Here is a 14,143-nt window from a genome sequence, read left to right as displayed (position 1 = left end):
GACCAGTCACAACTATGGAATCATCACCCATGATAGATAGCAGCGGAAACAAACACAACACAAAGCAGATACGATAAACACAGCATAGGCACGGGCACAAGAACCCTAAAAAAAAATAGGGCACAGAGTAGAACACGGCACAAGAACCCTAAAAAGAAATTAGGGCACAGAGTAGAACACGGGTGGGCACAACACACACAGGTCACTAGAAAGTCGGCTCTGATACCAAGTCAAACAATATGGTAGAATATTTTCAGATATATTTCATTCTCCGAAAGGAGGTATTTATATTACAGGTTACAAACCCTAGTAGGGTTTAATTAGGAAATAAGTGGAATCCTAATTACATAATATCTACACAAAAGGTAAAATAAATAAAACCCAAATAGAATAGGACTAGGACTCGCCAACAATATTCATCCCAACTTTCAGATAATGTTCGATTCGTCATCGGAACCTGATGGTACCCACCCAGGTAATGGTTCATCTTCATAACTATGTAAAATATCTCAAATTTTAGTGAACTTTCCCAGTATTTCAGAAACCATAAATTATACATTATGTATTTGAATTGATTGGAAATAGCAAACTTCAAACCAAAGAACCAACTTGAAGATAAGGGGGGAAATGCCTTAATTAGTAAACAATAAAAAAAAATCTGGAGATGCATTGAAATGTACATTAATTAGTTATGTAATAAAAAATATTGAAAGCTTAGGTAGAGGTGAAACTATAATTGGGAACTGAAACAACATCATAAAGTAATGCAAATGGGCATTGAAAACAAGAGTTGATGATTGAATTCTTGGGTATACTGTACATATTATCTGATATTTCAGATAAGAGTGATATATAACAACATAGATCATAATATAATAAAACATCTCAACAGAGTTCATGATTGAATTATTGCATATACATACATATCGGATATTATAATGATTTTCCCTACTATACAACGTACGCGCTTCCAACACGATTATCTTCAAAGTGTGAATTCAAATGAGACTTCCCTCTTTGCATGCCAGAAAATACCTTCAGCTGTTGACATAAGAAAATCAAAATTTTCTTCAACTTCAATAAGTGTAGATGACAGATAAAATTTATGCACAACATTCATCGTATAAGCAGTAGAGTACTACATACCTGGAATTCGGAAATGGGGGTTGTTGGCACGGATCTAGGCCTGGCTAGGTAGGGCCAGGCCTAGCCCGAGACAATTTTTGAGAAATTTTTTAATACCTACATAACCCAATGAATTTCAAACCATTAAAAAAATATATTATATTATATTATATATCCTCTTAAAAAATATTTGCAAAATTTTAAAAAATAAAAACATTATCCAATGACTTTATATTTGTCTTTACTTTGCGCCCACCGCATGTGAGTTTTTTAAAGCCAAATTAAAAAATTTGTTTCATCATCAGTTTGGAATTTCCCAAAGAAAAAAATAAACATAAAGAAAAGAAGAAAATTTGTGATGATAAATGAATAATATAGATAGACATTAACAAAATGAAATCTTAATAGACATTACCAGAAGAAAAGGTGGAAGCGGCACTTGGCGTCTCATCATCATCAATTTGGTAAACTCCGTCTTTTTGTACAAATTTGAAACCAACTTTGATGTTTGGGATGTGAGAAATTTTGGGCCACTCTCCTCTGCCTTTTCGGCAACCTTGTGCAAGTGTTGGAGAGTCGTTGATGACCAACTCCTTCAGTGGTGTATTTTGTAAGAAGTTTGGCAGTGTTTTAAGCTCTTCGCAATAAGTAATTTCTAAGGAAGAAAGGTAGGGCATTATTGTAATTGTCTTCTGAGAATCCTCTTCTTCACTCCACCCTGTCATTCCTTCCCACTCTTCCCACATGTCCATAAACCCGAATTCAAGTCTTTTCAAACTTGGGAATAAAATAAGTGATGACGACGATGATGTTTGTGTTTCTATTGTTCCATCTATTCCCAAAAACTCAACTCCTACCTTTTTCAAGCTCTGCCAATGGAATATCTCTAGTACTTCAAGGGACTCCAATCTCCCCAAAGGAGGCACAAACTCAACAAACATGCAATCTCTGAGGTAAAGGCTTCTCAATTTGTTTAACGACGTCATCCAATGGGGCCGGAGTGTGGTGCCACTGTATAATTCAATAGATAAGGATTCTAGATTTGGATGTGGTTGTAAGGCATTCACTATTCCTTCCTCGATGTGATGCGTTGTTCTAGGAAAGGGGAACGCGAATTCCAGACTGACAAGGCAATTTTTGTTCACCAAATGCGCTTTCTCGGCCTGCCTCACGTCCTTGAGATCCTCCAGAAATTCTATTCGGAAACTCCCACGAAGCTGGTCCATGTTTCTCAAATCACTTAACTCGAATAATGCTTCTTTGTTGTTATCAACGTCATCATCGCCATGGATGTGAACTACATCTAGCGTTCGTAGACTTGTTAACCTTGCAATCTCCTTAGGCAACTTTAGATAAACACAATTCATAACATGAAGATGCTGCAAGTTAATCAGCTTTTCCATGCCTTCAGGTAATCTTTCAAGATCACTGCACCCAATGAGTCTCAAGGTTTGCAAATTGATTAAATTACGCACAGTGTCTGGCAATTTCATCAAACCATAATTCCAGGACAAATCAAGATACCTCAAATGTACCAATTCTCCAACCTCATTTGGAACTTCTTTCAGGGAGTTACGACTCAGATTCAAGGAGTTACGACTCAGATTCAACGTTCTAAGGCATTTTACTTGTGAAATTAACTCTAGACCAAAACTAGTAATCTTTGAATCAAAAGTTGCAAGAGTCCGTAAATTCTTGCAGTTGCACAAGGAACTCAGAATTAGTGGACCTTCGGGTGCAAACATTAATGTCAAATGACGAAACTTATTATCTCCATTAAACTCCATTCTTCTCTTAGTAGTATTACCACCCTCAACCTCCAAAACTAAGCATTCATTCTTAGTTAGAAATTGTAGAAAGTCATGCACAACATCATGCATCTTGCACTGCGTTATATTTCCAAGTTCATCTTTCTCAAATTCTTGAAAGAAAGAGCGCATTACTAAGTTATCAAAGTACATTTCGCCTACCACTTCTTTTTCTTTGTTTCCAATTGAATTAAGATAATTTTGTGACATCCACAACTCAATCAACTCATCTTTAACAATGTTATAATCTTTTGGAAAAATAACACAATACAAAAGACAACGTTTGATTGCCGGGGCCAAATCATAATAACTTAGTAACAGTGGTTGGAACACTTGTTCCTCAACCCCGTCTAACTCCCATATCTTATTATTCAAAACGTCTTTCCATTCTTTCCTCGTTTTCTTGTAGCGCATGAGACCACCCAATGTCTTTGCAACAAGGGGCAGGCCCTTGCACTTTTTGACAATTTCTTTACCAATAAATTCTAACACTTTAGACTCATTTTTTTCTCTATCAGCCAGTGCAATGTGATAGAACAATGCCCAACAATTTTCCTCACTCAACACCTCCAAATTGACAATATCAGTGGATGCTCCCACCACCATCCTCGCAACTTCCTCTTTTCGTGTGGTCACCAATATTCTACTACCCACAACCCCGTTTTGTAAAGGTAGCTTTAATTGTTCCCACTTTCTATAGTCTTGGTTCCACACATCATCTAGGACAAGAAGGAACTTCTTGCCCTTAACGGACTCATGTATAATGGACTTTAGAGTGTGCAACTCATTTGAAGCTGGGGTCTCTTTTTTCAGACCCTCAATGATGGCTTTGGCAATTTTGATCTCATCAAAAGGATCTGAGACACAAACCCATATTCTATTGTTGAAATGGGCTTGAACCTTTTCATCATTATAGGCAAGTTGGGCAAGAGTTGTCTTGCCAATCCCTCCCATCCCTATAATAGGGATGACAAGGCAGGTCGCCTCTCCTTGACCACTGCCACTCAGCAACTTTTCTACTACTTTGTCCTTTTCGTCGACTCGACCAAATGTCTTATCAACGAAAGAAGAACTTTTTTCTCGCTCAATTTGTTCAATTTCTCTTTTCGTGTATTGCAAGTTATAGTTTTGCCTTTCACTAGCAATCAGAGCTAATCTTTCATTTAGTTCTTTTATCTTCACAGCAATGTCACGACGAAGAGTTACTTGACTGACTTGGCCAAAACAAAACCAAGGGGCAGGAATGCAGAAACATACCTTCTTGGTAGTATTAGTACTACCAGCATTACCAGCTTCTTTTTCTTGTTGCTGAATTTGTTGTTTTAGGATTTCAGTACTCCACTCGTCCAACACGTCGTCCATCTCGTAGGATACATCCTTCAACCTCTCCAGCCATTGTCTCACGTCCATCTCCTTCACCTGCCTCTCCTCTGCATTCTTGAGCACAACTTCAATAGTTTCGAAATTGCGGGTGAGTTTTGCCACTTCTTTCTCAACACCCACAACTAGTCTGACCTCTTGTTGTACTTGTTTTTGGATGATTGAGGCCAATTGTTCTATGAGCACGGAAATGAGTGCTTCAGCCATTTGTTTGCTCTAGAATTGGATTTCTAGTGGAAGAAAAAGGAAAAGGAAAGGAAAAGGGAAAGGAAGAAATCTTTTAATGCAAATGATAACAAGGTATGTGGTGTTGGGAATTGTCGTAGGCATTCTCATTTCTCCCCAGCTAGTTTTATAATGCTGAGGCTGAAGAATGCTTGTAAGGCAATTCAGGCACCGCGACAACAACAAACACACACTTGCCAATCAACAAGAACAGAATTTATCCCTTCCCTAACTTGTTTGTTTTATTTTCTTTTAGTTCCTTACTTTTTCTTTCCCCTACCTTGTTCCCTTATTCTTTTCTTGTTTGCTTGGTCGAAGCATCCTCTGAACAGCCTCTTATTCAAATAAATAAATAAAGGGCTGAAATCAACAAGTGGTTAAGAACTACTTTGATTCTCTGCTATTAACCATTTTGGTGAATTTTACTTTGCATACCTTAAAATTCACCCATATGGTTAAGAACTTCTTTGACACGTGTACAGCTCAACTTCCATCAAGTATAAATGTGCTCTCCCTAGCATTTTCCTTTATGGTATTCAATTTCATTATAGAGGGGAAAAAGGAGAATTCAAGTTGTAACAAAAAGATTAAACTTTCCTAATGGAGACTGGAAAGCATTCCTCTTCATACAATTTAATGAAAACAAAATCGTGATAATAATTGATTTGAAGTCATCTGTACTTTTCTCAGAAAGAGCCCAATGGTACGCTTACAAAAAGCCTCACCAACTAATTGTAATACTCCAACAACAAATAACTATCACAAGAAATTCAATAAACTGCTCTGAAAATGAGGTACATTAACTAAAAAATCAAATATTCATGTGCCCCTCTAACCAGCTGCTTCAATGATATAAATCAGTAAATGCATCTACCAGGTGATTCTGTAGCATCTCACAAATGTTAAATTACAAGTAGACCAAATAAAACCTCCGCTACCGCACATTCAATGTCTTCACTTGCTGGCAAGTTTGGTAAGGCGTCAGAAATGTTTGACGGCACCGCCCATCCAGTACCCTTTCTGGAAGAAAGAGGAAAAATCTAGAGCCAAATTTTGGTCAACGGTGACTAAGTTTGGAGTGGACCTCATAAACACACCAGACTAGAGGTTGTCTCTCAGCCATTTTAGAGCACCGTTTGCCACAGACCTGCGTATTCCAAATACTTGTTTGGTCAATTGCATTGCACATGATGAGTACAATAATTAATGAAGAGAAGATAAAAGTAATGCATCTGAAGAACAGAATACTCTACACATGAAAACAGAATATATATCATCTCGAGAGCTTGGGATCAATTGCAGACTATACATGTTTGGATATGCCAGGTTTAAAACAGAATAGCACAAGGAAATTTGGTAGCAACCAAATTTTCTATATATCTTTTTAGCCTTGTCTGGAAATAGATTTTAAATTTTCACTCAGTAGTTAATGACCATAATAAGTAGTATTAATACTCGGTAGTTGGAAGAAATGAGAGAGAGAGATTATTACCCAGCAAAGTCTTTTAACTTCTTCCATGGGTCATTTTGATCTTCTCCTTCATCTGTTTTCTCCTCAACTGTTCCCACCTCAGGTTCTATATTATTTGCTACAGAAGCAAAGGAACAAATTCAAGTCAGATAAATCTGTACACTGAACCCGAAACAGTATAAGGTGTTCTGTCATGCAAATCTGATGATTAATTACATTAAATTCACCCCAGTTCAGAGTTCGAAAAAGGTTTACGAAAGGACTTGATCACATCCACCGATTGCAACATTCACAGACAGAGAACACATCCTCAGATGATAAGTGATTACTTACTAGCTGGCTGCATTTTAGGGCGAGTGCGTGAACGTCTGGTGGTAGTATTATTCAGTAAAGCAAGCTCTTCAAGCAGTTCCCGCTCATTGGCACTAAAAAGGAACGAACAATCCGATGGTTAAAATTTCAATGAAAATGTTCATTGTTTAGAGGTTACAACTTTACAAGAAAATAGAAACTTAAGGATCTCTTTGATGTGCATTACTTGTGAGGCTTTTTTCATTGAGCAAACAAAAATGCCACCCTGAGTCTCTCAGTCTCTATCTCCCATCCAAACACGACTCATTTTTGTCTGCATGAATGTGCTTCCACAGCATGACTAGGTATGATGGTAGCTGACACTCTTCCTCTCAACAGTGTTCATCTCCCTTTTCTCTTATCGTTTGTTTGAAAAAATTTAGTCCTTTTACTCAGAAGCTACTACCATATTTCTGTTTCTTTTAAATTTTATCCTTTAATCATGTTCATGTGCTTTTTATTTCATAACGAAGTTCTACTGCTAGAAGAGTTAATATTGCCACAAAGCATACACTAAACACTTAGAATAGTTTATATCTGTAACAGTGCGTATATCTGGGGAGAGATGAATCTGTGACACTATCAGCTACAGCTAACCAGTTACAATGAAAACAACGAGAAAAAGAGACACCTGTATACCTGATACGATTTGGTATTGTTACTTTAATCGTAAATATGTGGTCACCACGTATTGATGGTTTGTTTAGCTTTGGTACTCCTTTTTTAGCCAGGACAAGAATGTCGCCAGGTTGGGTACCTGGTGGGATTTGTAGTGTCGCAATCCCTTCGACTGTATTTACCTGCCAGAAATTCAAATCAATTGATCATGCAAAAAGTACTGGTGAGCAATAGGGGGGCAAAAAGAGAGGGAAAAAAAAGCGGATTCCAGACTAAGGGAAACCCTTTAAATCTCTGAACTCAAGATGTTGGTTGAAAGAAATTAAATAGAATTCCAGCTTCTAAAAGCTGAGAAGGAAATGACAAAAGGACATATTGGAAAATCTGGAATTATTAGGTCTCAAGTCATAAGTGTAGATACATAATAGCCACTTCCACATGTCATACTGACAGTAGTTTTGAAGGAGCATTACGTTATGGAGATGTAGCTTTAATGAAAAACTAAATGTTGAAAGTCATATAGCATGTATACTTCACAATTTTACTACTCCAAAGCATTAAAAACAGCATACCTTTAAACTGGAAGCTCAATAGAAATACAAACTATACCTTAACAACAGCCCCCAATATGGCATCCAGATAGCAGATAGAAACTGTTGAGGAGAGATTTATGCCATCTCTTTGAATTCCTTCCATTTCTTCGACATCAAGATATACATAAAGATCCCCAGGAGGGCCCCTGATGGAATAACAAGATAAACAAATGATTCTAAACCATGTATCACAATATGAGACATATATGAACACTGATGTTATATGCCCAAATATATAATATGTGAATGCTTTGAATACATCTTATCTTTCAGCCAAAACAAGTACATCTCCCTCTTGGAAGAAAAAACATTTAATATTCTGTCAGAGGGGCTGGCACGCAAAAATACGAGAAATGATGAAATACTGGAGAATAAAATTCTTAAGAATATGAAATCCTCAACACATTGAACTAGGTAAAACAACGGCTTACATTTTCCCTACAGTACAGAGACCAACATGACAGGAAGCAGACAAGAGAATGGCTTAAAACAAGATACAAATTTGACACAACACATATGCAAAAGTCCATATGACATAAATTTTAATAGAACAACAGGAGCAAGAAAAGAAATAGGGAAATAAACTATACAAACAAGATGAATAAGTCTTCAAAGTCTCAATCATCTTCATAGAACTTTTCTTTCTTATGAGAATCTTCACATGATTTTTCTGTTCTAATCCTATTTGTGATTTTGACCGATGAGCCTTCTACAAACTTTGTAGCATAAATAGTGCTCCTACAAAGCAGTTATATTGCAATCAAAGAAAATCTGTATAACAATTCTCCATTTCTAAATATTGATTATGAGATTTTTAAATACTTGAAAAGCATGAATGATGAGAATATGTAGCTCCTAAATAAATCTCTCATGCATTTCTATTTCATAAACACTGGCAATATCTACCTTGCACATAAACAAAGTAATGGAGATCAAAAAAGTAAAACAAAACCACCTACCCTCTTGGCCCAGCGTCTCCCTCTCTAGCAACCCTCAGAATGCTTCCAGTGCTAACACCAGGAGGAACTTTAACTTTAATATTTTTCTTAACACGAACACGCCCTTCACCAGAGCACTTCCGACAGTATTCAGAAATGACTTCCCCGTCTCCACCACAATTTGGACATACAGAAACCTAATATGAACAGAAAGAACTCAAACAATCATGTAACTATTTTTGCACAGAAGATATATTGAGTAATGCAATATAAACATAAAAATATGCCCTTAGCAGTAACTACTTGGGGAATATATCAGATGTATCATAGATTCATAACATTCATGAACATGTAAAGCTAAATGATGCCACTAAAGCAATAAGTTCCATTTACGAGGTAAAGAATTGGCCATTATGTCATCCCATTATTTGGCCTTCCTATGCGCAGAGAGCACCTTTTTAATGAACCATATCATTCCTCATTGACGTATTCATCACATCAAAATTTACACCTCCACCAATATTTTCTTGTCTTATCCCCAATTGGTGCTATCTAGCACAGAGACAGTTTTACAGTCGAGCTACTCTATAGAAATGCAATCAGTGAAGTGAATGTGAATTCAATATGTTTACAAAACTGCACAAATTATAAACCATAGGCAACTAAGCAGTGAAAAAACTAAGAGATAAAACATGAGAACTTTACTATAAGCACTTATCACACTAGATGAATTTTTTGTGATTTTGATTCGATATGCAGATGCATAGTTTAAAAAGTGAAAAAAAAATATCAACAGAGGCATAGAAACCAGAAGCCCAAAGTTACCTGCGAAAACAAGCCAAAAGGTGTCTGTTCTGTTCTCATAACTTGACCCCTCCCACCACAAGTAGAACAAATCCTCATTTTGGAACCTATTTTCCCGCCAGTCCCAGTGCAAACTTCACATATTTCCAGATGGGAAAGTTCAAATTCTTTTTCCACTCCAAATATAGCCTCAGAAAATTCTAAAGTGATGTCATAACTGAACATATTTGGACCAGGAGTCAACTAAGAAGTCGTCCATGGTATATTCATTTTGTATCACAACAATAACTGAACAATATGAGAAGGAAGATAATGTCTAAGACAATGAAGACAAATCACCACAAATCACTAGGAGCGATATAACATGTTGCAAACAGTAAGAAGTGGTAGTAAGAGATTATACATGTGAACAATGTGGCATAAGGCATGATGGAAGTTATCAAATAAGGTTAATAAAGGACAAGTTACAACTGTGCTTGTGATTACTGAAAGCAACTCAAGACCCATCATAACAACCCAAGAAAATGAAATTTCCACACATTTACATGAAAATAATCTTCTCAAGCAATCAACCAATTCCAAACTTATTTTCTTAATCATTGCTTAGCCACATCTCGGCTCAGACAACAAAATCACTAATCGGACATCCATTAGTAATCCTAATAATTTAGCCTTACTTTTAACAAGGGAAAGATACTATACTAAAAGACGAGGAAAATATGAAATATAATGGATTGAATTAAAATAAGAATTTCATAATATTTTTATCATCATAAAGAAAGTTTTCTGTAAAGAACAAAGCTATCCTATCTATCCTGAGTTGATTGTATGTTATAACTACTTTAAGAACCAACTTCAAATGCAACTAATTAACAACTAACTTATTAACTTTACTATGTGGCAAATTGGTATGGACATAATCAGGCCACACAACTAAGCAACATGTACAAACAGTTGTTTTACATATAATTTCTTAAGTATCAAGTGAATATATTTGCTGAACGTAGCAACTGGTGGTTATCAAAACACATGTATTTTCAGCAACATTAGGAGTCATGACTCACCGTATATCTTCACCCTTAGTAACAGTACTACGACGACGTGTTCCAAAACCAGCATCCATACCACCAAATCCACCCATACTTGGCCCAAAAAATGTCTCAAATAAATCAAAAGGATTAGTCTGCAACAAAATAAGAGTAAAACCGTGTAAATTTTGAACTTTCTATCAGCATTATCATTAAGCATACGATTAGAGAAACCTTGCACAGCTCTATACTTTCTTATTCAGGTACCTAACAATTATGTAAACAAATAACATCTTTTACCCATATTGAAGAATAAGAAGAATATAGTATTTAATTAAATTCAACATTCAGCAAAGAACTCAGATTAACGGTCGAGGAAACAGCTAAATGCGGTTTTTCTGATTTTAATACTTTTCGAAGAAATAAATTGATATTGCATAAAGGAAATGGGAAGCAATTCTCTCCCATGGACTGCAGGTGAAAGGGAAACTAGGCATGCATTTCAGGTGATCAGCATATGCTAATAAAATACATACATTCTACGGGCCATTCAATCGAGGGAAACTAGTGGACATATGAACTCAGAAAGAATATCAACCAAGAATCAATGCAAATATAAAACTAAAACTAACTAAAACTAACCAGAAACAAACCAGAAATTAACTAAAACTAACATAAGTACTCTAAATGATTGGTATGTTTCCCAAATAATTCCTCTATGTAGGGAAAATTGCAGAGACTGTAGCATATACCTTTTCAAATAATACTGCTACGTAAAGAATGTTGCAGAGGAAGTAACATATATACCTTAAAAATTAAATAAGGTTATTTATGAGAAAAATATTCCCTATTTTTGGATGACTCTGGGGCAAAGCAGCCTCTTATTATCTCTAAAGATGTGTGTGTGTGTGAAGACGCATGTTTGTTGTTGTTTACCATCATGCTTATAACCTTATATACATAAAGGAGAATGACCAAACGGAGGCCACATTGCATCAGAATACGTCCAAAACTGGACGCTGCATGGTGTGCAACGATATGATTGACATGTAGATGCGATTTTGTACATGCATCAAGTGACTGCCACACTTTTATTTATCAGATGAAATTAGGAAAAAGAATCTGCGACTACACCCAATACCGTATAGGCACTTGAAGATCCCCCTACAGTGCTCTTAACGCCAGCTTCACCATATTGATCATATAAAGCTCGCTTCTTATCATCTGATAGCACCTGACAGGGTTGTACTTCAGAATTCAACAGACAATATTATAAATGTGAAAAAGAAAAGATGAGCACGATAATGTATTTCATGGGAGAATAAGCAAAAAGAGCATATAACCCAATATTCACTGATTGCAAACTAAGAGAGTTTATGCATGTTTCAAAATTAGAATCCTGTTAATGAAGGAAAATCCAGAAATACAATCTGACTGCATTATTAGTGAAAGTGGGAAGTTGATTGTTGGTTTTTATCCTCACTGTGTCATTCATAGAGATGGAGGTCATGCTTGTAAAGATGATGAGCATATGCACTAATACAAATAAGAATAACTAAGATGAGTTGAGCTATTGTCGGCACTGTAGGCACAAGTTTAGGTGGATGTTGCTCACTGATTCAGAGTCTAACTTAGAGATATGCAGCATATGCTTCTCTTGCAGTTCTGTTGACAGTACCCCCTTTATAATTTAAAAGGGAAACAATATAGGAAAGAAAAAGGTGAACCACATTTACAAAATCAAATATTAGGCAATAAATTTAAAATGAGGTTTTAATGCTAAAGTCAAAATAAGGAGGAAAAGGTGAAATACCAGGAAATACAAGATTTTAAGGCAAAACCTCCTACATGATAACAATCCATATATGATACGTAAAAGGATCGGACTGAATGTTGATATTTTTTTTATCCTGTAAATATTTTTTTGTGCATTTAACTAAAGTCAAAATAAGGAGGAAAAGGTGAAATACCAGGAAATACAAGATTTTAAGGCAAAACCTCCTACATGATAACAATCCATATATGATACGTAGAAGGATCGGATTGAATGTTGATATTTTTTTTATCATGTAAATATGTTTTTTGTGCATTTAACCAATGTATGCCAGTAAAAGCTAATTGAACAACAAGTACCACAAGTATAGCCACTAGAATGCACCAACTGCATTTTCAAATATTTCGATTAAAATGCATTAACAATAAAACCTATCGTATATTACAAAGGTCATCACTTTCTATAGATATGCAACAAGCATGTCTTTAGGAAAGAAGAGAAAAAGAAAAAGATGTTCATACCTCATATGCAGCACTTATCTCTTTAAACTTTTCAGTTGCTCCTGGTTGCTTGTTTACATCAGGGTGGTACTTGAGAGCATAATAATACATAGAAGGTCAGGATTACATTCAAACTTATAAGATGAATGGTTATGGTGCTAATTACTACTTTGAAAAGCTAGCATCAAAGGAGAAGCAAATATCCTATGCTTCTCTATTGTATCACATAATGGAAGAATAATGCTAACTTTGGACAGTCAAAAGCACAAGATCAACTACAATGGGATCCGAATTTCCGCTGCAAGTCCCTCCTCTTAACAGAAAATCATACCGCTGAATTTTAAAGATACAACGTGCCTAAAAGCAAGCCAAATCTTTTGTAAACTTACTTAAAAATTCTTACTATACCAAAAGAATTCAAGTGGTACGGGACACATGACTCGCTGAGTCAAAGTGGATGTCAAAGGATGTATTTTGCTGTCATTTAATCTATTAAATTTTATTGACATTGCAAGTTACCAGTTGTTTGGTTGCTGAGAAAATTATCCATAATCACATGATAACCGACAATTGGAACTTCAGGTACTCACAATTTCCGGATTAATTTTCTTTTCCAAAAGGGGGTGAAAATAAGTACCTGGCGAGCAAGCCTTCGATAAGCGGTTTTGATTTCCTTGCTAGAGGCAGATTTGGGAACCCCAAGAGTGGCATAGTAATCCCCAGAAGCAGCAAAAACAATCCCAACGCGGCGTTTCGTGTTGAATTTCCATGACGAAGTGGTAGAAGAAGAAGAAGACGGCGACCAAGAATGAAGAGAAACGAAGCTCTTGTGGGTCCTTAAGTGGGTCCCGCCCAATACAAACGAAGAGGAAGAAGAGGAAGAAGAAGAAGAAGAAGAAGACGGTGGGAAGAGAAGGTGGGGAGAGGAGGAGGGGAGGAGAGAAAGAGCCGCGGCCGACATTGAAGCTCGGAGAATCAATCGTGAGATGAAGTGATTGAGTAGGCTAAATTGTCCATGGCTGAGCCTGAGAAAAAGAAACTACTGATACAAAGAAGATTGGTGTTGGTGAGATGGCAGAGCTTGGAATACAAAGAGGGGATATGTGTGGTGCGGACTTCCATTCATGCATCACGTTTTAAATTAAATTAAATTGTGCCACTCTTTTTGCCCCACGTCACATTTTTTTTTTTCTGGAAAAATAGTATATTCCTAAGGGCTTCTTAGATCTAGGTCCAAAACGATTAGCTGTCATTGGGTTTAGTCTTTGCGGTTTTTGTTTTAGATGTAGGTCCTTTGACATTTATTACTTTTTTTGTTGTGTCGATTTTACCCTTTGAGGTAAATAAGGAAAATACATTGAAAATCTAAATTTAATGCATTATTTCCTTGTAATTGAATTCCAAAATTTAAATTTTGAATTTTTTTCTTGATGATTTTCCTAATATATGGATAAAATAAAGATCCACATATTATACCAGTCGATCAGACAAGCACCCACATTAAATTATGTACCTAACATATAGGTAA

The 14,143-nt window shown here is 36.1% G+C and overlaps 2 protein-coding genes across 2 annotated transcripts; both read right to left on the bottom strand.

Annotated features, from left to right (window-relative positions):
* Positions 1-783: 783 nt before the first annotated feature.
* Positions 784-4,631, bottom strand: LOC110767458 (putative disease resistance protein RGA1). The gene is made up of 3 exons (XM_021971002.2): positions 1,541-4,631; positions 1,147-1,242; positions 784-1,041 (listed from the first exon to the last, which is right to left on the bottom strand). The coding sequence occupies exons 1-2, from the start codon at positions 4,518-4,520 to the stop codon at positions 1,181-1,183; spliced, it is 3,042 nt and encodes a 1,013-aa protein (XP_021826694.2). The 5' UTR covers positions 4,521-4,631; the 3' UTR covers positions 784-1,041; positions 1,147-1,180.
* A 539-nt stretch (positions 4,632-5,170) lies between these two features.
* Positions 5,171-13,735, bottom strand: LOC110767445 (Molecular chaperone Hsp40/DnaJ family protein). The gene is made up of 11 exons (XM_021970988.2): positions 13,253-13,735; positions 12,637-12,705; positions 11,483-11,575; positions 10,378-10,496; positions 9,335-9,530; positions 8,531-8,706; positions 7,588-7,717; positions 7,000-7,160; positions 6,343-6,434; positions 6,031-6,127; positions 5,171-5,685 (listed from the first exon to the last, which is right to left on the bottom strand). The coding sequence occupies exons 1-11, from the start codon at positions 13,574-13,576 to the stop codon at positions 5,640-5,642; spliced, it is 1,503 nt and encodes a 500-aa protein (XP_021826680.2). The 5' UTR covers positions 13,577-13,735; the 3' UTR covers positions 5,171-5,639.
* Positions 13,736-14,143: the final 408 nt, after the last annotated feature.

Source organism: Prunus avium, chromosome 3 (genome assembly GCF_965620075.1).
Source record: "Prunus avium chromosome 3, drPruAviu1.hap1.1, whole genome shotgun sequence".
Taxonomy (NCBI): Eukaryota; Viridiplantae; Streptophyta; class Magnoliopsida; order Rosales; family Rosaceae; genus Prunus; species Prunus avium.
Note: the sequence above shows the minus strand (reverse complement) of the source record. Positions and strands in the feature narration are given on the sequence as shown.

What these genes read in the sequence shown, in the direction of transcription:
- LOC110767458 (XM_021971002.2), bottom strand. Translation starts at nt 4,520, where the DNA reads ATGGCTGAAGCACTCATTTCCGTGCTCATAGAACAATTGGCCTCAATC. An exon ending in CGCTTCCACCTTTTCTTCTG is followed by an intron (nt 1,243 to 1,540) that starts GTAATGTCTATT and finishes TGGGTTATGTAG; the next exon opens with GTATTAAAAAATTTCTCAAA.
- LOC110767445 (XM_021970988.2), bottom strand. Translation starts at nt 13,576, where the DNA reads ATGTCGGCCGCGGCTCTTTCTCTCCTCCCCTCCTCCTCTCCCCACCTT. An exon ending in CTTTTGGCTTGTTTTCGCAG is followed by an intron (nt 8,707 to 9,334) that starts GTAACTTTGGGC and finishes TGTTCATATTAG; the next exon opens with GTTTCTGTATGTCCAAATTG. An exon ending in TATTGGGGGCTGTTGTTAAG is followed by an intron (nt 7,161 to 7,587) that starts GTATAGTTTGTA and finishes AATTTCTGGCAG; the next exon opens with GTAAATACAGTCGAAGGGAT.